Source organism: Girardinichthys multiradiatus, chromosome 18, assembly GCF_021462225.1.
Source record: "Girardinichthys multiradiatus isolate DD_20200921_A chromosome 18, DD_fGirMul_XY1, whole genome shotgun sequence".
In the NCBI taxonomy this organism is placed as follows: Eukaryota; Metazoa; Chordata; class Actinopteri; order Cyprinodontiformes; family Goodeidae; genus Girardinichthys; species Girardinichthys multiradiatus.
Window position 1 is genome coordinate 7,369,363 of NC_061810.1, and position 23,698 is coordinate 7,393,060.

Sequence of the window (23,698 nt, forward strand, 5' to 3'; positions counted from 1 at the left end):
CAATCACCGGTTCACTGACCGTGGTGTTACTGTGCTTGATTGTCCAGCAAACTGGCCCGACCAGAACCCCAGTCAAATCTATGGAGCAGTAATTCATGTAAACGCAGCCCCAACCAAGAATATAGAGCATGAAAATAAACATACTTTTCAGAAGCCTGACATTTGTTTTAAATAGATTTTTTTATTTTATTTTTTTCTCTTATGTAATGATCTAATTTTCCAAACTGAATTTTTATGTTTTCATTATTTGTAAACCACAATTATCAAAATTACAAGAAATTAAGGCTTGAAATATTTCCATCTGTAATTAATCAGAATCAGATCACTTTCTGAAATGACAAAAATTAACCTTTTGACAATATTCTCATTTTTTACATGCATCTGTACTTATTCCATAGTTAATGCTTATTAGAAAGGTCTAAATTTCAGAGTTATTCAGTATTTTTGAAAACAAATGTAGAAATCCATCATTCGATAAAACCAGAAAGCCTTTTTAGATCTGCAGAATTATTTGCAGGATAAGTTTCACTCATGAAGAAAATGTGACACGGCTGTATTTTATCTCAAATGTTTATTGAATTGTTGGGCTCAGGCCTTTGACACATCAGGAACACTCCCACACACCCACTGCTGAAACTGGAGTTAAAGTCAACAAGAATTTATTCTGTCATTTCAATACTGTCTAATGCTGGAAGGAGGGGGTGGGGGTCGGGGTGGGTCCAGTACAATCTTTAGTACATCATCATGCACAGCCAGATGAGCAACATGCATGTTCAGAGTGAATGAAGGGGACTCTGGGCTCTTACAGTAGTGTCATCTGCTCTGAGATGCTTTCCAATCTGATCGTGTTACACTAAGAATCTCATTCACTGCAAATGAAGGTGTGGTTTTATCATTTGTTCTCAGTTTTAGCACACCCAGAAACACTGCTACCCACAATGCTTTACACTCACCATTATACTGGAATTATAAAAGGCTCAAACACAAAGAGTGGGGTTAGGGTAAGAGAGGGCAACACCAAGCTCAAACTGTGGGGGTTAACATGGCACTCTGATGTTACTAACCAAAGCGGTAAGAAAACAGGAAGAAGCAGAAAACTGCTCCAGTGAGGAGAAATAAAGACCCAGCACCTCACAAAGTGCAAACACACTCAATTTAATGTTGTTAATGCTCTACTCTTCCCTAGGCTCCCCCGAACATTTTCAGCAGAGATCCTCAAAATGTAGATGAAGGGGAAAAAAAAAAACAATAAACAGACCCAGAGCTGTTGCTATGACATTCCTCTGCTGTACAAAATTGTTAAAGATCCTACAGGTTAGCTAAATGTGAGCTGGCCCTTTAAGTTATGTACAAAGCAACCCCACAAGCAATCACTTCAACAGTAAGTGAAAAGCAAACAAGGTCCCTTTTCTTATGCTCCAGAAAGTAACTTGATGACAACCAAAAACAGTTAACGTGTGTATATATATATATATTTATATATATTTATAGATTTATGTTGAGATTAAACAAAAATCTACTAAAGCAAAAAAGGCATATGTACACGATCACCCTGCCCCAGATAATTAAAAAATAAAGGGCCCCAAATCATGGGCTTTAACTACTTTATACCTTAAAACCCTCCCTCCTACTGTGCTTGTGTCATAAAGTACGCAGGAGGTAATTAATGGTTCTAATGGCATCTGAGAGCTTGTCCTCTGTAAAAGGAATCATGGTTGCTTTGTTAAAGGCCAGAATGCAAACTAAAGCGGCTGCTGGGATGAACGTGAATCTGAATGTGGGGGCCAGACGTTGCGGCACCAACGCCAGGGACAGCCATGGATCTGTCATATTTCAGGGCATGCAACAATAGTTCTGATGCTCTTGTTCGTACCATTTATCCAGATGTCCTCAGTGACAGTCTCACAGCAGATGTATGCGTGTTTTAGGATGCATGTTAAGATACGCCCGTGTGTGTATCTATGATTGATATTTGTTGCATCTCTCAGAAAGCCTGCCCTAGTTTCAATTGATTTGTTCTTTATGTGTGATGAACTGACGTGGCAACATAAAATCAGCAGCATCTACTATTTTCTGACATCTTCTGAAAGAAAAGACAAACAATATTTATTGTTCTGAGGGGCAGAAGAGCTGACGACCTCCTGATGAGCTGATGTGGGTTTGTTTTGTTTTTATTTGTTCCTCAGTTTTGTTCAAAAACCAGAGCAGCTGCTGCCGATGGGTCCATTAAGCCGACACCGTCTGGATGTTTTCCAGACATGGTCCTGGCGGCTCCGGCCTTGCGCTTCTGCACACCTCCTCAGGCCTCCTGGGGTGCGGGCCTCTTTAGGTCCCTGATCTGTTTGATTAGGTAAGTCTTTTCATCATTGAACTGTTCGTCTTCTGTTCTGTCATTCTGGAACTTGCTGAGAAACTCAATTAGTTTGGTCTGGTTCTTCAGCAGGATGTCCAGGATGGGCTGCGTCTTGTTGGGGTTGGCTACAAACACCTGGCAGTGGACAACACGGACAAATCAAGAGTCAATACACTAGGTTTGTTAATAGAAGAATGTATGCTACATACGATATATTGATCAGGCGTTAGTTTCCTTGGAGATTCAGTGAGAGCTCAATATCCTCCTTTTTGGGGTATTAATACCTCTTCCAGTAGAAGGCTTCAGGGTTTTTGTGTTTTCTTTTTTTACAAATAAAAATCCAAGTGTAGCATGCATTTTTAGAAAAAATGCTTCCCACGGTATGATGCTGCCACCACCATGTTTCACTGTGAGCATAGTGTGTTCAGGATGACGTGCTGTTAGTTTTGCACTACAAATAGTGTTTGCTTACCAAATGCCACAAGTGCAAAAAATTTTAATTTTGGCTAGATTTGTGGAATCTACTGTCAACAGATTCTAATCACCTGAGCTGTGGATCCCCTCGGCTCCTAATTACCATTAGGTTGCTGGATTTTTCTCTGGCTAATGCTCTCCATTCCAGGTCTGTCAGTTCAGGTAGATGGTCATGGTTTGGTATGTTTGCAGTTGTTGCATACACTTTTCATCTTCACATGGTAAATTGAACAGCTCTACAAGAGACGTTGAAAGCTTGGGATATTGTTTTATTACCTAACCGTGCTTTAAGCTTCTTCCCTGGCCTGTCTGCTCCATGATGTCTTTTTCACTAATGCTCTCTAACAAACCTCTGAGGCCTTCTGAGGACCTGTGTGCTCATACTGAGATTAAACTACACACAGAAGGGCTGTTGGTCGCACCGAATTTCATTTTTCGGCTTTCATTTGTAAAAATACCTAAAACCATGTATTATTTTCCTTCAACTTCACAATTATGCACAACTTTGTGTTGGTCTGTTACAGAGCCGACCCAAGGAATACGCAAACCAAGACGTCAGGGACCTCCAGAAACAGTTGAATTTTATACCAGACCACTGATCTAAAATGTTTATATTTGTTTATTAACAATGAGAACACTATTAAATTTGATTTGATGGTTTCAGCATAAATACTTTTAAAGATTTTGAATTCCTTGGCATTTTAATTTAAGATTTAAAGACCGTGGCAAGTTTATTTTGTAAAAGTACAAAGACTAATGTTCATTGTTTGATGTGTTAACTTAGATCAAATCTAATGCTGCGAGTTTAATCTCTGTTTGAGATCGGTTGGTTCACAAATACATGTCAGCAAAATAAAAAGCGATTAGCTGTGACTGCTTTAAAGCTCAGCCCCCTCTCCCGGATTTCATCAGATCTGTATTGAAATGCTGTTATTGGTGATGATGTTCTTAACAGGAAAAGGGGGCCTCAAGTGCTGTTTTAGGCCCCCATCAGACCAAAAATCCCAACAGGGTACACTGACGTTTGTGGTTGTAGTCCAGCAAAATGTTAAAAGTGTTTGCTGTACTGCCTTTATGCAACAATGGATTATGCTGCTGCCCCCTTAATAAAAAACAACAGGGCTGGTTAAGAATAAAACACTGACTGTCTGATAAAAAGAATTCACTGACTGTACCATCAACTCAAGTATTTAATAAAACTGAACATAGATCTAGGAATGGAGGTCGTGGTTAGAAGCTGTGGAAGCACTGCTTACCCGTTAAATCCACATTACCTTAAACACATGGAAAGCCTCGAACTGGATGTTGCGGCTCTTGTCCCGCAGCAGATTCATCATTAGTTTGAGGTTCTCGGGCTTGCTGATGTATTTCGTCATTATGGTGAAATTGTGCCTGTCGAGAAGCAATTCCCCGAGCAACTGCACAATTTCAGAGTGACAACGAGAAACAACAAATTAAAAATGTGTGTTTCTTAAAACCACATTAAGCAATTATTTGATTTAAAACCTACAGTTTGTATTCATTTACTGACATTTAAAGACCTCTTTTTGTAATCAAAAAAATCATAATGACATAATTATGATAATAATGAAGCATAAATCTCAATTGCAAACGAGTAATAACTATGAGTATTAACTATAACTCATTTATAGTCATACTATTTGGATATTAAGTCAAATAAAACTCAATCTGCAGAGTCTAAGCCCAGGGAAAGTGAAGGAAACACCTAAATGACTTTGGGTAGCTTACTGAGTAGTTTTTCTGTCCAACCACTGGATGGCAGAAACGGGGTGAAACCCAACGCTCTTCTTTAAATAGCTCTAAACAGTTTACCTCTCTATGAGACCTTGTAATAGATGCAACCTGGGGTCCTTACCTTGAGGGACTGCCGTTTAGTCACGTAGTTTTCTGAGTGCAGTAACTTCTCATATTCACTGAAGAACTAGAGGAAGAGAGAGGGAAGCAGGGAGAGAAACAGCAGGGAACATGGCTGTTGTGAGAGACAAGGAGATCAAGTACAGACCTTCACAACACTATCTGAGGGAGAGAAATAAAACTCCCACACAAACTGACAGTTACTTCATGTCACTCTGCAAACCTCGTCCCAAATGGCTGATCTGGACTTGTAAAGAAGGAAGTTACCAACAAGCTGATCAGCCAGACTTAAGTGTCCATCTGCACCTCTTAAAGTAATCTCAATGCAAAAGCTGAACTTCAGAAGTTCAACAAGCAGCTGCAGATTTCATGTAGTAATCTATTATAGTCAACTGTAATCCTGAATATTTTGCTTTAAATATCTAATATTTTCTATCTGAAGGTATGAAGTATTTTCATATTTTGCCCCCTTAGAGCTTTCCTGTGTGGACTCACTCTGTCATAATGCTGCTCCAGAAACTCAGCACTCAGTAGCTTGTGTCTTGTTAGGAGGTCCTGGAAACAGAAAAGTAGATATTTATGACCCATGATGTCAGCGTTAAACATAATACTATGACTATGCGTACATCAGACAGGATGTTCAGCTGTAGAAGCACTATTTGAAGTGACCAATTCCTCACCTCCATTTAAATAAAATAAACAAGCAAAGATAGGACCGGGAGAGAGATGAGGATGATGTGCACTCAGCTTCATTTCTGCTCATCACCAACAGTTTCACTTCATTTGAAAACAGTATTGTTATCATTTTACCATGTTTAGATATCAGTTTTCAGAGCTGATGCAACAGGACTCGCCCGTTGCATCAGCTGAACGATTCCACTGACTTACTTTGAAAGTGGCGAATGCATCTGAGGCAATGTCGAATGTGGACATCTCCACGTATCTGAAGAAGTCATAGAACTCCTCCGAGCACAGTGTGATCTTGGCCAGGGGTTCGTGTCTGATGCACTCCCTCAGCATGATGCCGCAGTTTAGGGCGATGTCTGGGGACTCGTACCTGCAGGACGCAGAAACATATGTAGAACTATGTGAAGACATCTAGAGAGGAAGGTATGCGACATATCTGCGGTTCACTCCGGCTGCAGAACCGTGAGAGAGAGCGAGACTTCGGGAGACATCAAGGCAGAATATGTTACGACAAAGTTAGCTCCTCATTTTGTGTTTCCCTCCTCCGTCTGGCATGGATCATCCTGGAGATGGACGACTCCATGGCCCACATACACTATTCATGGAGTCGGACTGAATTTGAAATTATACCAACGTGAAAAAAACCAAGAAACAGGATTAATCTGTGCGGACTCTTACCCTTTCAGCAACATGAAAAGGATGTTTTGCTGGGTACACAGGTACTCTACAGTAGGTGTCCGAGTGCCAATCTGGCGCCTCAGGATGTTGTTGAAGATCTGGGCTACATCTTTTTTACCCTGTTGGTGACAGACAAACATATCAACTCCTAATACAACAGATACTTGAGATGAGTTAAGATGAAACTCAGGCTTCATGATTTTTTCTTTTATTACTTGTCCTCTATATCCTTAGTAGTCTTAGCATTATTAATACACTTAATATTTTGTCCAATTGTTCAAGACCCCAGAGATGAATGTTAGTAATAATAACTGTAGCATTGTTCTGTAATTTTATGCTAATTCTTATGCAAAACACAATTCAAGTCATTGTCATTCAGCACTGGCAGGTAAAATAACATAAGCAACCAGAGAGTAGGAGCTCCAGGACACAAAATCACAGTCATTCCTTTCAGACTGCAGGAACCATTTTCTTAGTTCCTTAAACCTTTGTTTCTGCAGAGCAAAAACTACAGCTAGCTCCATCCTGCAGAATGGCTTTTACAGGCTTTTTGTGTCGGATGCATGGCCAGTTTGTCAGAGTTGCTTCTCTTTATTCAGTTCCTTGTAGAAGCATTCATACCTTTTGAACTTTGTAATTTGTGATGTTAACAACACACTAATGTTTTTTTGGAGGTTGGGATTACATGCAGGGAAAGGGAAATGATACATGGGTTTATTAACTTGACTGAAGAGCCCAGTTGGAGCATCTGTGAACATCAAGTCTTTTCTAAGAGTTGATGTTCACACTTAACAGGTTTTCCTTTTTTGGCAATGGCAGTTTTTTGCCTCATAAATGGCTTTATTTAATAAAATGTAATTGGTTTAATTTTGATAACGAGTGAAAGGAGCATCTTCTTCCCCATGTTTGGTGCATGGACTGCATAAAAGGTTAAACCTGGATTCTTTGGCCTTCTTTAAATTATAGCCTTCTTCCTGCTACTCTTCCATTAAGACCAGATTTGTGAAGAGCACAACTAAGTTTTACAGTCGACAGATTCTGAGTAGTGAATGTATGCAGTTCCTCCAGAGTTACCATGGATCTCTTGGCAACTCCTTTGATTAAAGCTCTCCTTGTCCTGGTTGTCAGATAAGGAGGAAGGCCATGTTTCGGTAGGTTCGCAGTTGTGCTATACATGTTCCATTTTCAGATGATGGACTGAACAACCCTCCCAGTGGCCAATGCTGGTAATGGTTGCACTGGATTTAATTCAGCAGTATCAGAGTAAAGGCATCACGCAAATAAAATCTACTCCCAGTTGTGGTTCCAACATAAAAATGTGAAATCGTTCAGGGGAATGAATACTTCTGTTAGGCACTAACCCTTCCAGACAGCAGCAATGTACAGCACTTGGCTACAAGGTAAAACACAAGTAGGACTGGGCATCGAGTCTCAAGAATCAATTGGAACCGAGCATTTCTACTCTCCCAGGGTCGATACATTTTTTGTTTCTGGCCCTCACAGACCTGTAACTTCTTCTTTAAGCAGCTCTTCTGTCCTCCACTCGTTACCAGTATTAACTGCACCTGTTTGAACTCATTATCTGTATAAAAGACACCTGTCCACAGCCTCAAACAAGGGGACTCCAAACTCAACCATGGCCAGGACCAGAGAGCTGTCGAAGGACACCAGGACAAAAATTGTAGACCTGCACCAGGCTGGGAAGAGTGAATCTATAATAGGCAAGCAGGTTGGGGTGAATAAATCAACTGTAACGGAGCAACTGTAAGTAAATGGAAGACATACAAGACCATTGATAATCTCCCTCAATCTGGGGACCCAAGCAAGATCTTATCCTGTGGGATCAAAATGATCATGAGAACGGTCAGCAAAAATCCCAGAACTACGTGGAGGGACCTGATGAATGACCTGCTGGGACCAAAGTAACAAAGGCTACCATTAGTAACACAATACGCTGCAAATCCTGCAGTGCCAGGCGTTTCCCCCTGCTTCAGCCAGTACATGTCCAGGCCCGTCTGATGGTTGCCAGAGAGCATATGGATGATCCAGAAGAGGACTGGGAGAATATCGTGTGGTCAGATGAAACCAAAATAAAACTTTTTGGCACTAATATCTCTCTCATCTTCTTAAGTAGGAGAACTTGCATAATCAGTGGCTGACTAAACTTTTTGGCCCCACTGTATATCACGCAAAGGAGGGAGCACGACCAACATGATTAAACACCTCTTAAAAGAACCAGAATCAAAACGAGGAACCGGAATCGTCCTAATTCGATGTCCAACCTTTAACACAACAATGATTCTTGGGCTTAACTGAGCCAATACTTGACAATAAAATAATGAGGTTAAATAATGAACTGGTACTCATCTGCCACTTTTACTATTTGATCATTACATCACCTCGTGTTTCTTATCTGCAAAGCAAAATCAACCAGAAAAAAAACCTCAAGAACCTCCACAGTTTCCGTAACCATCAGAGAATCATTTCACACTTTGATTCGAAAGTTCAAACCAAAGATCCCCAGAAAAGATGAGATTCTCAAAGAATTAGAAAAGTTTTAAATCTCTTTTCGGTTTCTGTCTAATTTGCGACCCTTAACCAGCTCTTTGTCCCAAATAAAGAGGATGTACCAGTATAAAAGAGGAAGTGAGCGCTCTCTCAGCACAATGACTCATGGAATGATAAGGTGAGTGACAGCAACCTGAAGCAGCTGCCTCACATATACCAAAGAGAAATCTCTCATACTGGTCACTGGAGGTTCAACGTGGCACCTCATGGCAAAGGACTCTCTAAGGATTTGAAAGAAAGAGTTGCTGCTCTACATAAGGAGGGTTGAGGCTACACGATTGCCAACACCCTGAACCTGAGCTGCAGCATGGTGGCCAAGACCATACAGTGGTTTAACAGGACAGGTGAGGCCTCACCATGGTTGATCAAAGATGCTGATTGCATGTACTCAGCGTCATATCCAGTGGTTGAAGAAAGCCTCTTCCATAGATGATGCACAGCTGTGTGGCAGCAACCAGGTGAGGAGAGCAAAGACAAATGTGTCTTGCCTACAGTCAAGCATGGAGGTGGGAGTGTAATGGTTTGGGGCTGCATGAGTGCTGCCAGCTGCGGGGAGCTACAGTTCATTGAAGGAGCCATGAATGTTAACACGTTTTGTGACATACTGAAGCAGAGCATGATCTCCTCCCTTCAGAAAGTGGGCTTCAGGACAGCTTTCAAACATGATAACAACCCCAAACACACCTACGAGACGAGCACTGCGTTGCTAAGGAATCTGGGGCTAATGGTGCTGTACTGGCCAAGCATGTCTTCAGACCTAAACCCTATTGAGCATTTGTGGGGCATCCTCAAACAGGCTGTGGAGGATTGCAAGGTCTCTAACATCCACCATGATGTCGTTATGGAGGAGAGGAAGAGGATTCCTGTGGTAACCTGTGAAGATCTAGAGAACTCCATGTTTAAATATGCACAAGCTGCACACTGACTACTTTACATTGCATCAAAGTGTCGTTCGTATCTTTAGTGTTGTTCCATGAAACGATCATGACCAAATAATCAAATATTTACAAAAATGTCAGGGTGTCCTTACTTTTGTAAGATACTGTATATCTCTACTGCCATAGAGTAAGTTAAATGATGAAATAAGAACTCTCCAAGAACTCTCAGGTTTTCCAGATCTTTCGCTCTCACTCCCATCAATATTTTTGTAATTGACGCCAAAAAAACTAAAATGTTACCTCGAAGTCGATGAGCTGAAGGTCTGCGATCAGGGTGCCGAGCAGGCCGCTGTTGTAGAGCTCCTGGGCTAGTTGGGCCACTGCTTCTGTCTGCGGCTCCTTTTCATTTGTCCCATACAGGATTTCCTTCATAGCTACCAGGCTCTTTGACACCTCCTCTGCAGCCTGAAATATCGCAAACAGTTGCTCATAAAGCTGCACCACACAACAGATAACAGGAAACAGCAAGAATCGTGATAAAGAGTCATACAGGTCCTTCTCAAAATATTAGCATATTGTGATAAAGTTCATTATTTTCCATAATGTCATGATGAAAATTTAACATTCATATATTTTAGATTCATTGCACACTAACTGAAATATTTCAGGTCTTTTATTGTCTTAATACGGATGATTTTGGCATACAGCTCATGAAAACCCAAAATTCCTATCTCACAAAATTAGCATATCATTAAAAGGGTCTCTAAACGAGCTATGAACCTAATCATCTGAATCAACAAGTTAACTCTAAAAACCTGCAAAAGATTCCTGAGGCCTTTAAAACTCCCAGCCTGGTTCATCACTCAAAACCCCAATCATGGGTAAGACTGCTGACCTGACTGCTGTCCAGAAGGCCACTATTGACACCCTCAAGCAAGAGGGTAAGACACAGAAAGAAATTTCTGAACGAATAGGCTGTTCCCAGAGTGCTGTATCAAGGCACCTCAGTGGGAAGTCTGTGGGAAGGAAAAAGTGTGGCAGAAAACGCTGCACAACGAGAAGAGGTGACCGGACCCTGAGGAAGATTGTGGAGAAGGGCCGATTCCAGACCTTGGGGGACCTGCGGAAGCAGTGGACTGAGTCTGGAGTAGAAACATCCAGAACCACCGTGCACAGGCGTGTGCAGGAAATGGGCTACAGGTGCCACATTCCCCAGGTCAAGCCACTTTTGAACCAGAAACAGCAGCAGAAGCGCCTGACCTGGGCTACAGAGAAGCAGCACTGGACTGTTGCTCAGTGGTCCAAAGTACTTTTTTGGGATGAAAGCAAATTCTGCATGTTATTCGGAAATCAAGGTGCCAGAGTCTGGAGGAAGACTGGGGAGAAGGAAATGCCAAAATGCCAGAAGTCCAGTGTCAAGTACCCACAGTCAGTGATGGTCTGGGGTGCCGTGTCAGCTGCTGGTGTTGGTCCACTGTGTTTTATCAAGGGCAGGGTCAATGCAGCTAGCTATCAGGAGATTTTGGAGCACTTCATGCTTCCATCTGCTGAAAAGCTTTATGGAGATGAAGATTTCATTTTTCAGCACGACCTGGCACCTGCTCACAGTGCCAAAACCACTGGTAAATGGTTTACTGACCATGGTATCACTGTGCTCAATTGGCCTGCCAACTCTCCTGACCTGAACCCCATAGAGAATCTGTGGGATATTGTGAAGAGAACGTTGAGAGACTCAAGACCCAACACTCTGGATGAGCTAAAGGCCGCTATCGAAGCATCCTGGGCCTCCATAAGACCTCAGCATTGCCACAGGCTGATTGCCTCCATGCCACGCCGCATTGAAGCAGTCATTTCTGCCAAAGGATTCCCGACCAAGTATTGAGTGCATAACTGTACATGATTATTTGATGTTTTTTGTATTAAAAACACTTTTCTTTTATTGGTCGGATGAAATGTGCTAATTTTGTGAGATAGGAATTTAGGGTTTTCATGAGCTGTATGCCAAAATCATCCGTATTAAGACAATAAAAGACCTGAAATATTTCAGTTAGTGTGCAATGAATCTAAAATATATGAATGTTAAATTTTCATCATTACATTATGGAAAATAATGAACTTTATCACAATATGCTAATATTTTGAGAAGGACCTGTATAACATGCCAAACAACGTTTAAACTGTCAACTTTATTGTTTTGGTTTCTTGTGTATTATAATGAAATCCTGTAGAACGGTAGACAATAGTATAGCTACGATGAATGAAAACATTACATAACAATCCAAAAACCTTCCAGGATTGTCCTCTAAAATATTAGGTTGGACAACAATACCTTGTGATATCCCACTTTGATATTTTCAGATGTTTTCAGAGATTTACAGTATTGGCAGAATGTTGAAAGCAGAGAAAGCTCCTTAAGTGGAGGAAATATTTGTTTGATTTAACTGTAAAAACTATTTCTGATTTGAAATTCATCCAAAAAGTATGAAAATAGCTTTTCTTAAAGAGGAATCTGAGCCAACATCAGCGGGTCAGAGCCGATGTTGATCGGTGACCCGATGTACCAATCGGTGACTCGACATCAGCCCAAACATGTCTGATCAGTACATGTGCAGTAAACCCGGAAGATACTTCTAGCGCTTTACCTTTCCCACACTTTTTATGCTCCAGCGTTTTTGTTCCACATAAGTCATACCCCACACCCCATAATTGTACATTTGTTAAAACCTAAAAGAAATCACGTCTGTACGTATTCACAAGGTCGCTGAACTTCAGACCTGAGATCAGTTGTTTCTACAGCCTGACTGGAGTCCACCTGAGCTAAATCCAGTTGACTGGACAGGATTTATCCCAAGGCACAAATCTGGAGAAGGGGACAGAAAACATTTCTGCTGCTTTGAAGGTCCCAGTGAGCACACAGGCCTCCGTCACCAGGACTTTTCCCAGAGCTGGCCGGCTGTCTAAACTAAGCGATAGGGTAAAGGGGCTTTAGTCAGCGAGGTGACCAAAAACCCGATGGTCACTCTGTCAGAGCTCCAGAGTTGAGAGGAGAACCTTCCAGTAGGACAACAGTCTCTACAGCAATCCACCAATTAAGCCTGTATGGTAGAGTGGCCAGATGGAAGCCAGTCATTATTAAAAGGCACAGGCCAGCCCGCCCTGAGGGCACCTGAACGCCTCTCAGATGAAAAATAAAAGTCTCCGGTCTGAAAAGACAAAGATTAAAATCAGCTTCCACGTTTCGCATAAACCAGGCACCGCTCATTATGTAGCCAATACCATTCCTACAGTGAAGCATGGAGGCGGCAGCGTCATGCTTTGGGCATGTTATACAGCGGCAGGAACTGGGATGCCAGTCAGAGTAGAGGGAAAGATGACTGCATCAATGTACAGAGACAGCCTGGAACGAGACCAGCTCCAGAGCTCTCTTGACCTCACACCAGGGTGACAGCTCATCTTTTAGGAGGTTAAAGACCCTGAGCAAAGAGCTAAAAAAAAAAAATCTAAAGATTGCCTTCAGGACAACTTGTAAATGTCTTTGAGTGTCTGGCAAGATTCAGACTTGAATCCAATTAAACATCTCTCGAGAGATCTATAAAAGGCTGAGTTCTGATGTTTCCCATCCAACCTGACTGAGCCTTGGAGGTTGTGCTAAACTGCCCTGAAATAGTTGTACCAAGATGGAGACATTATATTCACTTCTGGCTGTAATTGCTGCTAAAGGTGCATCAATAGAGTATTAAGCCAAAGGCTGTGACTACTTATGTACATGTGATTTCTTTGTATTTTTAACTTTTGATATATTTGCAGAAATAGACATCGTTATTATGAGAGGTAGTGTGTCGAGTTTTTAGGGAAAACTGAATTTAATCCATTTTGGAATAAGGCTGTAAAACAAATAAATGTGAAAAAGGTGAAGAGCTGAGAGTAGTATCTGGGTGCGTTGCAAGTAACGGTTACAGTTCAGTGCGTACCGCGGTTTTGAGGCCAAGGTTCAGGAAGAGCAAAAAGAAGTGAAATGCTAGGTTTCTTTTTTCTTTACATTAAAACAGATATCCAAGACATCCATGCTACAGGGAAGCTGTTAAAGAGTCGAAATCAGTGACCTACAGGTCATAAATCTACTAACTGACAGCAGTGGTTGCTGATCCAGGGAAAGAAAAGAGGACCTGCAATCTGAAAGTTTCCTTCCCTGCCAGATGTCGATGTGCCACTGAATCCCAAGTTGGCCACCAATCCACATATGAATGAGAGTTTCTTGTAAGAATGGCTGGGTGAATGTGGCAATAATAAAACTGTGCTTTAAGTGGTTTCTTCCTTGTACTATTACGTAAATAACAGAAAAGATTAGCAATGTTTATGTCAGTTAATTTTGTCTTCATGCAATTTAAAAGGTGATAAATATTTAACTAACAATAATAAACATTTACATGTGGTGGGACACCATCAGATAACATTTAATTAGCCACCAAAAACCTATTTAGTGTCTACTGGACTGATTAAATTCCAGGTGAAGTCTAAGCGTGTTAATTAGACCATCAGAAGATGCTGAGCATGAAAATATATGACACAATGGCTTTCTATACGTCCACCAACAACGCCCCACTGCGTCACAGCAAGCTTGCAAGTTTTCCAAACAGCAGGTCCCAGGTGAAAGGCACGTTAAGCATATTACTAAGCAGATTTTCACAGCTGTTACTGTGAACAGCTTTAGAAAGAATCTTAATCTACACATTTTCTTTTCTCAAAGCATTAAAAACATAAATGAACGTCCGTTCTGCACTGTGACAGTTTGTATCAAAACATTTATCGTTACATCCCTGAGAACTAGGGGTGCACCAATTAATCTGCCCCAATTTCCTTAGTTTTGGAAGATCGGTGATCGGCCGATACTAAAATGTGAAACTGATCTAATCCACTGATCTCAATAACCGATCTTATCTACTTGTCTAACCTGCTGCGCACGTTGTTTCGTTTTACATTTTGAAAAATATGAAAGACTAAAGGAACTGCAATGCTCTAAACTTTTCATTTAAATTTAAGAGCACCACCTCATGTGCAATTAAAACAAGCCTGTATTGTTTCATGGGTATTGTTCAATAAAATAGGATTGGAACATTGACGGTGTATTGTGATCTTATAACTGAAAGTGTCGGTATTTAAAAAAAATTATTTAAATCGGTATCGGCCAAAATTGGAATCGGCATGTCAGGCTTTTTTAAAGATCGGTAATTGGCCAGAAAACTGTTATCGGTGCAACCCTGCTGAAAAATACTGCCATAAACAGAAAATGTATCTGAAGATTCATCACAGTTATATCTGTTATTATAGGTTAGAGATATTGACAATGGATGTTCAGAATGTACCAAAACCAGTGATCTGCATCAGAGTCCAGTGAACTCATCTCCTGATCCCTGGTGTTCTGTCATTGTACCATCATCTACATGGTATCCATTTTAATGAGGTATTTGGCTTGGACTCTGTATCAGCAGGTGTCCAATCACAAACAATTTGGACCAATATCAGGGACAGAAAAATGTTGATTGGGACACCCCTAATTTTGATGTCCATGCATGAGCACAACTTCAGGTTGGGGTCCTCTTGGGGTCTCACAGGCATGTCAAAGGTTGGAGGAATCCCCGTTACCTTTTCTGCCTTTTTATCTGAGATGTCATGCTTCTCGAGCACGGTCATGCTGTCCTTAAGGTTCTTGACGATGTCCGCAGGTGACTTGTGGGACTTGCCAAAGGGAAAAGGCATGGCGGAGAGTTACCACGAGTGACCAGGCAGCGGACTGTCCACCTGAGGAAGGACATGCAAAAACAAGTTAAATCTTCCACACCTTGTATGAATTAGCATATGTAGCAAAGCCTGTTTACAGCCACTGTAATCACCCTCCTGAAAAGCGCCATTAATGTCTGATCTAACATACAGTGCTCCACCTAAATATTTAACACTGCTACCGCAACATCTGGCCAGCATTGCAAACATAAATGCATTTATGGAGGGAGAGGAGAGGTGTTGTGTTTTTTCTTGTTTACATCCGGTACACATCACCTATAAACCTGACCTTTAAAGCTTTAATATGGACAGATAAAACCAGGTGAATCACTTGGTTACACCGTAAATAGTTAACTATGTCACAGGCTCGATGACACCATGACATCATCTCAGACCTTTGTACGAACCTTTCTAACCATCTGTGCAATCACTAAGAAACATAAGTCGTCACCTAACTACAATAACAGGTGTCAAGCTTTTATTAGTAAACACGCCTCTCTGATCATTCCTTAATGGAAAAAGCTGAAGCTCTGGATCAGATATAGGAATCCCTGATGCAGCAGTAAGACCTGACCACCATACGGCACTGATGAGGAGCCCGGCGAGGAGCATTATCCTCACGTCACCCTGACCCACCCAACTCATGACGACTTTAAGGGAAAATAAATATTTCGGATCACAAAAGAACGCTGGAATTGTAAATGAGGAAAGAAAAGCCATCAGTTCTAATGCATTTATTAAGAGATCTGACAGGGTAGTAATAATCTTTAAATAATAAAAGGACCTCTCAGACGGGAGCCGTTTGTTCTGCCCTGATCCTCTAAGCCCGGAGCAGTCACACACTTTCTCCTCTGTCTTGACAGAGAGTCCACATTTAGAAAACAACGCTGGGTCCAAGAATATAAAACCAGGTCTCACTGATGAGCCAGGCACTTTCTGACAAGCTACCATCTTTACTGACCCAGAAAAACCTCGACTTCAGCAGGTGGCCAACTCCGTCTTCTCCACGAGGCTAATGCTCGTTAATGTATTCATCGGGCTGCAGAACCGCGTCTACACCTTCCTGGCCCACTTCAGCATCAGTGACGCAAATAAGAAGGCAACCCATATGGCAGGTTCAATCACTCTGTTACTGATCAAACCTGTGTGCTGGAGGGAAGTAAAGATCCTCTGATCCATCAGAACAAAAACAACTTCCTACTACAATAGGCCACTTCAAAGTGAAGCCATACTGCGTCATTTATATCAGCTGCCTGTTCTCCATAATGTTTCTGTATTGAAATGTGGCAAAAATATATTTGGATCACAGCAAGACATACACATTTTGATTGATAATGGCAGAAAACTTAATTTGTAGAAATAGTTAGAAATGGGTACTGAGGTTTCATTAAGTTACAGTTTCAGTTCCACTGTTCCTTCAGTTTATCACCTGTGCACTGCCAGTCAGCTGACTGAAAAAAGGTGCTCCAACTTTTCCCCCAATTACGAGAAAGACAGACCCGGTCATTTGGAAATATTTCCTTAGACAAATACAGACTGCCATGGCGTTCAAAGGAGCGCCACCCATCAGTCAGCGGTGCCAAACCCCAGTTTTTGAGAGCTGGTGACCTAAAACCTTTCAATTATTATTATTATTATTATTATTATTATGTGTCCCTGGTCCAACAGACCTGCAGCAAATGACGCATTGCTGCCTCAGCATGCACTGTCCTGCTAATGACCTATTAATTAGATTCAGAGGTGCTGAAGCAGAGACACTTAAACACTGCAGGACGCTGACAGCGTGTTTTAGGGCAACACTGTTTTAAAACCACGCCTGGCAAACGATGAGACTGAAACAATAGTATAGCTGACCAAAGGCTCTACCCGAGTAAACACTCAGTATTTAAATCACTTATATTAACTTGTTCTTCCTTGTTTTTTGCTCAAGTCTGTGTATCAGAATCAAAAACGGCAAATAAATGTTGCAGGTAAGATTATTATTACAAATGCAAGACTATTTTAGCAGTTGTAGGAATAATTGTTGCGTTTCAATGTCAAATAAAACCAATTAGATACAGTCTGGGGGGGGTCAATAGCAACAAAAAAAACAAGACAAATAAAAATATGACTGTGACACACAAAATAATAGAAAACTAATTAAATATCTTGCAAAAATTATGAGGATCACATGAGTTTACAGAAGCTCTTGTTTAAAATAATTTCTGCCCAACTATTTTATAAACAGTTAATCATTCGCATGGTTCAGACTTAGATTAAATGGTCTTGGAAAATATACAGGGTTTGGACAAGTAAACTGAAACACCTGTCATTTTAGTATGGGAGGTTTCATGACTAAATTGGACCAGCCTGGTAGCCAGTCTTCATTGATTGCACATTGCACCAGTAAGAGTAGAGTGTGAAGGTTCAATTAGCTGAGTAAGAGCACAGTTTTGCTCAAAATATTGAAATGCACACAACATTATGGGTGACATACCAGAGTTCAAAAGAGGACAAATTGTTGGTGCACGTCTTGCTGGCGCATTTGTGACCAAGACAGCAAGTCTTTGTGATGTATCAAGAGCCACGATATCCAGGGTAATGTCAGCATACCACCAAGAAGGACGAACCACATCCAACAGGATTAACTGTGGACGCAAGAGGAAGCTGTCTGAAAGGGATGTTCGGGTGCTAACCCGGATTGTATCCAAAAAACATAAAACCACAGCTGCCCAAATCACGGCAGAATTAAATGTGCACCTCAACACTCCTGTTTTCACCAGAACTGTCCGTCGGGAGCTCCACAGGGTCAATATACACGGCCGGGCTGCTATAGCCAAACCTTTGGTCACTCATGCCAATGCCAAACGTTGGTTTCAATGGTGCAAGGAGCGCAAATCTTGGGCTGTGGAAAATGTGAAACATGTATTGTTCTCTGATGAGTCCACCTTTACTGTTTTCTCCACATCCGGGAGAGTTACGGTGTGGAGAAGCCCCAAAGAAGCGTACCACCCAGACTGTTGCATGCCCAGAGTGAAGCATGGGGGTGGATCAGTGATGGTTTGGGCTGCCATATCATGGTATTCCCTTGGCCCAATACTTGTGCTAGATGGGCGCGTCACTGCCAAGGACTACCGAACCATTCTTGAGGACCATGTGCATCCAATGGTTCAAACATTGTATCCTGAAGGCGGTGCCTTGTATCAGGATGACAATGCACCAATACACACAGCAAGACTGGTGAAAGATTGGTTTGATGAACATGAAAGTGAAGTTGAACATCTCCCATGGCCTGCACAGTCACCAGATCTAAATATTATTGAGCCACTTTAGGGTGTTTTGGAGGAGCGAGTCAGGAAACGTTTTCCTCCACCAGTATCACGTAGTGACCTGGCCACTACCCTGCAAGAAGAATGGCTTAAAATCCCTCTGACCACTGTGCAGGACTTGTATATGTCATTCCCAAGATGAATTGATGCTGTATTGACCACAAAATGAGACCCTACACCAAACTAAGAAATTATTGTGGTCTAAAACCAGGTGTTTCAGTTTCATTGTCCAACCCCTGTAGTTACTGATTGTGAACGCATTTGTTTTTGTTGACCGGCTGCCAAGGACTACCGAACCATTCTTGAGGACCATGTGCACCAATACACACAGCAAGACTGGTGAAAGATTGGTTTGATGAACATGAAAGTGAAGTTGAACATCTCCCATGGCCTGCACAGTCACCAGATCTAAATATTATTGAGCCACTTTGGAGTGTTTTGGAGGAGCGAGTCAGGAAACGTTTTCCTCCACCAGTATCACGTAGTGACCTGGCCACTATCCTGCAAGACAAATGGCTTAAAATCCCTCTGACCACTGTGCAGGACTTGTATATGTCATTCCCAAGACGAATTGACGCTGTATTGGCCACAAAAGGAGGCCCTACACCATACTAATAAATTAATGTGGTCTAAAACCAGGTGTTTCAGTTTCATTGTCCAACCTCTGTATATAAACATTACTACAATTACGTCTAAAAGTACACAGCTATTCGAGAATATTTTTTGCTCCTGGTCATTCAACGAATAATAAATGATTTACCGTTTGATGTCTAAACCCAGAAGGATCCTTTAGTTCCTTAGATGAGGTAGGCTGGATTGGATAATGAAAAATGAGCTCTGATCAGTCTAAAACGAGCAACATCACCAGCTGGCGGTTGTAAAACCGCAGAGGTCTGCAGTTGTATACACACACATCTTGCACTTTGGTCCCATAAAAGCCTTAACACTCCTAGAATGTGTTCAAAAACAGCAAAACATTGTGTTTAAATTAGCTATATCTTTACCTGGGTAGAATGACAGATAGAGAAAAAGCTTGAGTCTCTCTACAGAAGAAAGATGTTCATCCAACCCATTTGTGGTTAACATCATGAAACAGTGGTGTTTAACTAATGGGGTCATCCTACTGTGATAATCTCATAACAGTGAATGCCAAAATACAACACGTAAATACAGGGGTTGGACAAGGAAACTGAAACACCTGGTTTTAGACCACAATAATTTATTAATATGGTGTAGGGGCTCCTTTTGCGGCCAATGCAGCGTCAATTCGTCTTGGGAATGACATATACAAGTCCTGCACAGTGGTCAGAGGGATTTTAAGCCATTCTTCTTGCAGGATAGTGGCACAGGTCACTACGTGATACTGGTGGAGGAAAACGTTTACTGACTCGCTCCTCCAAAACACCCCAAAGTGGCTCAATAATATTTAGATCTGGTGACTGTGCAGGCCATGGGAGATGTTCAACTTCACTTTCATGTTCATCAAACCAATCTTTCACCAGTCTTGCTGTGTGTATTGTCATCCTGATACATTGGCATGAGTGACCAAAGGTTTGGCTATAGCAGCCCGGCCGTGTATATTGACCCTGTGGAGCTCCTGACGGACAGTTCTGGTGGAAACAGGAGTGTTGAGGAGCACATTTAAGTCTGCCGTGATTTAGGCAGCCGTGGTTTTATGTTTTTTGGATACAATCCGGGTTAGCACCCGAACATCCCTTTTAGACAGCTTCCTCTTGCGTCCAGAGTTAATCCTGTTGGATGTGGTTCGTCCTTCTTGGTGGTATGCTGACATTACCCTGGATACCGTGGCTCTTGATACATCACAAAGACTTGCTGTCTTGGTCACAGATGCGCCAGCAAGATGTGCACCAACAATTTGTCCTCTTTTAAAATCTGGTATGTCACCCATAATGTTGTGTGCATTTCAATATTTTGAGCAAAACTGTGCTCTCACCCTGCTAATTGAACCTTCACACTCTGCTCTTACTGGTGCAATGTGCAATCAATGAAGACTGGCTACCAGGCTGGTCCAATTTAGCCATGAAACCTCCCACACTAAAATGACAGGTGTTTGAGTTTCATTGTCCAAACCCTGTATATGATTATCACTACACCTCACACATAAATAAAACAGAATTAAAAACCAACTATTATTAAAAAAAACTATTAGAATTGCGTAAAGGATTCAACATCTAATGAATCATAGAATTTGATGCTTCACCAGAAGAATGGAAGCAACCCAGAGTGGAACCATCAGAACCAACTCATTCCGAACCAGCCCAGCCTTCACCACATTAACTCAGTCCGAACACACTTCATCATCTCCATGAATCAGAACCCCGGTGTTGGCTAAAGTGTGCACAGCCTCCAAATTAAACTACATGACAAATCATGCAAAACCTCCACCCTTCAGTCCCGTCAGGAGCAGGTTCTCCACAAACCGTCTGACACAGTGAGATCCATTGCTTGTAGCGGCTCCAACCACATTGGCTTATTTTTATTGTAGATACAGCAACGCTTTTCTGTTAAAAACGCAGCTACTAGCTGCAGAAAGAGGACAGGGCCTCGGTAGCTGACTGCCGTGAAGCTGACAGTGAGCACTGCCCATCCGTGATCTCCATGCCTGGTTTGTGATGGTGTGGAGCCTCCGTGCAGCGATAACAAAAACCCACTTGGTTCGAGTCGGTGCCGTGCAAATGAACACGGATAAAGCAAGGGTCGACTGGGCTGTCTCTACTGTTTGGCTGACATTTTAACCTGGAGCTAACGTGGCCCTTTCAGTCACTGTGCAACAAACTACTGCTGCTGCTGGGTAGCGCCTCAAAGTGTCTGTCCTCGACAAACAGGAGAGCCCACAGCTTACAAACCTCTCATGATAAACATTAGTGGAACCCATTTTAAAACATGCCTGGCGTAAACTTTGGAAAGTTTAAATTTAATGCGCAGGATATGTTCGGTTAGTAAGCTAACATAGCCTAAAGCTAACCAGGCCTGCCAGCGGCTCCTCGCTGAGACCCATGCCTGTCTTTAGCAGCAGGCCAGCCTCATCCAGCCCCGCTGTGCTCAGTGTTACATTTCCAGCCATCAGTTCATAACCGTAAACAAATACACAACTAAATACCTTCTAGACGATGTTTTCAGTGTTTTTTTTTTCCCGAACTGTTAGGACTGCTAAAAGGCAACTCAGGTGCTCCGTTGAAGAAAATGGTTTTGTTTTGCTCGCTCGTCGACTCCCCTTCTTTCACTGTAGATGATAGTGCGGCCCCTGTTACCTCCTGGTTCTTTCTCTGAGCCGATTGGTAACGCTTGCAGCGTAGCAGTCGTGGCTGCAGCTACGTCTTACCGCCACCTTTGGACGTTCGGTGTTATGGCGACAACGCAGGTTTGTTTCTGCAACAACGGTAAATGACCACACGGGGGCGCCCTTATCCCGTTACTACAGCATCAGTTTCTGAAAGTCGTCGCAAATATGCTATGGTTATATGAGAGGCAATAAGGTCCTGCACCCTAGTCAGGTAAAGAACCAAGTGTCAAAAACATTTTTCAAACTTAGAATATTTGTGGATTTATTCATCTATATATGGAGGGAGTGTTACAATTCAGCTATAACACTGCAGACAACTCTACACATACAGTATTCAAACTCTCTGAACCTTTCTACATCGTGCCAGGTTACAACCACACATTTCAGTGTATTTTTGGAAGGTTTTATTTATTTAATTTCCCATCAACTCTGGCCATCTTCCCAGTCTCTGCTGCAGAAAAGAATTACCATAGAATCAGAATCAGAATCAGAATCAGAAAAGCTTTATTGCCAAGTACGTTTTTGGACATACAAGGAATTTGTTTTGGCGTAGCATGATGCGGCCACCACCATGTTTCAATGTGGAGATAGTTCATCTTGATTTGTGATTAGTTTTTTTTTACCACACATTGTTTATAGAGGCCTAAACTTTCCATTTGGTTTTATCTGAGCAGAGCACCTTGTTCCTTGTGTTTGGGCCCTCTACATGACTAGTTGCAAACTGCAAGCAGGGCCTGTTTAGGACATTCTTTCAGTAATTGCTCTCTTCTCATCTCCCATGAAGAGCACATTTGTAAAGTGCCTAATAGTGACTAATAGGTGCCCCATCAACAGATTTTCACACCTGTGCATCTCTGCAGCTCCTCCAGAATTACCCTTTGCTGCTGTCCGATGCTACCGTACCCTGTTGGCGGTCAGACGCCTCGGAGCTCCACCGGTACTTGGACCCGGGAAACAGTCACCACTCTATCTAAAGACTCTTAAAGGAACGACTCTCAACCAGTTTCTAACTTTTATCTCCTTTAATCTAAATTAAGGCAGAGGAATGATTACAGAGATCAGCGCTGAGGCTCCCGTCTCGGACCGTCGCCGTCTGTTAGAGGATGACGAAGAGCCTCAAAAGAAGGTCACATGTAGTTTTATATCTGGCACTCCAATGCAATGGATGTGCCCTCCCTCAGTGTTTATCAGTAGACTATGTGTCACCATTGTGGTGTCTATCTGGTAGATTGTGTAGTAGCGGGTGTCCTTACTTAATCTAAGTGTGCTGTAGTTTTCTAACCCAGTTATACCGGCTGCTCCACTATCAAACCCCTGATTGTGTGTAAGCAATAGTTGATACACCTAGTGGAGACAAGTCTAACCCCATCAAACCTGTATGTGTATGATTTAGAGAAAAGAGAGAGAAAGGACAACAGCCAGAAGCACAGCAGAAAATTCTGTCTAACATCATGTGAATCAGTTAATGTAGACCCTAAGTGTTGATTGTCTTCGTCCATCTTCTCTGCCCCCTGAGCGACATCCCCGAACATCTTTTGGCAAGTTCAGCTACCTGAAAAGGTTAGTCTTAAAATGGAATATCAAATCATATGTTCATACCGGGCAGATTACGCCCTATTGTAGGTAATTATCAACTACTATTATTATTATCATTAAACATTAATCAAATGGATCTTAGTCAAAAATATTTCATCATTATCAAAAACAATGTACCTGTTTAACACAATTAGAAACCTTTTTGCTTTAAAGCAGCCTCCATTTATTTCTTAACACTTGTCCTAAAAATCAACCTATG

The 23,698-nt window shown here is 41.9% G+C and overlaps 1 protein-coding gene across 1 annotated transcript; it reads right to left on the bottom strand.

The window, feature by feature from the left end:
• Positions 1-554: 554 nt before the first annotated feature.
• On the bottom strand, positions 555-21,966 carry cab39 (calcium binding protein 39). The gene is made up of 9 exons (XM_047392348.1): positions 21,721-21,966; positions 15,157-15,312; positions 9,814-9,978; positions 6,068-6,186; positions 5,591-5,759; positions 5,198-5,257; positions 4,704-4,769; positions 4,102-4,245; positions 555-2,488 (listed from the first exon to the last, which is right to left on the bottom strand). The coding sequence occupies exons 2-9, from the start codon at positions 15,268-15,270 to the stop codon at positions 2,300-2,302; spliced, it is 1,026 nt and encodes a 341-aa protein (XP_047248304.1). The 5' UTR covers positions 15,271-15,312; positions 21,721-21,966; the 3' UTR covers positions 555-2,299.
• Between the last annotated feature and the right edge of the window lie 1,732 nt (positions 21,967-23,698).

Coding starts and splice junctions, on each gene's coding strand:
- cab39 (XM_047392348.1), bottom strand. CDS start 15,270: ATGCCTTTTCCCTTTGGCAAGTCCCACAAGTCACCTGCGGACATCGTC. Junction 6,187..9,813: donor TTCAGCTCATCGACTTCGAG/GTAACATTTTAG, acceptor TGTCACCAACAG/GGTAAAAAAGATGTAGCCCA. Junction 2,489..4,101: donor AGGCTTTCCATGTGTTTAAG/GTAATGTGGATT, acceptor GTCCACTGCCAG/GTGTTTGTAGCCAACCCCAA.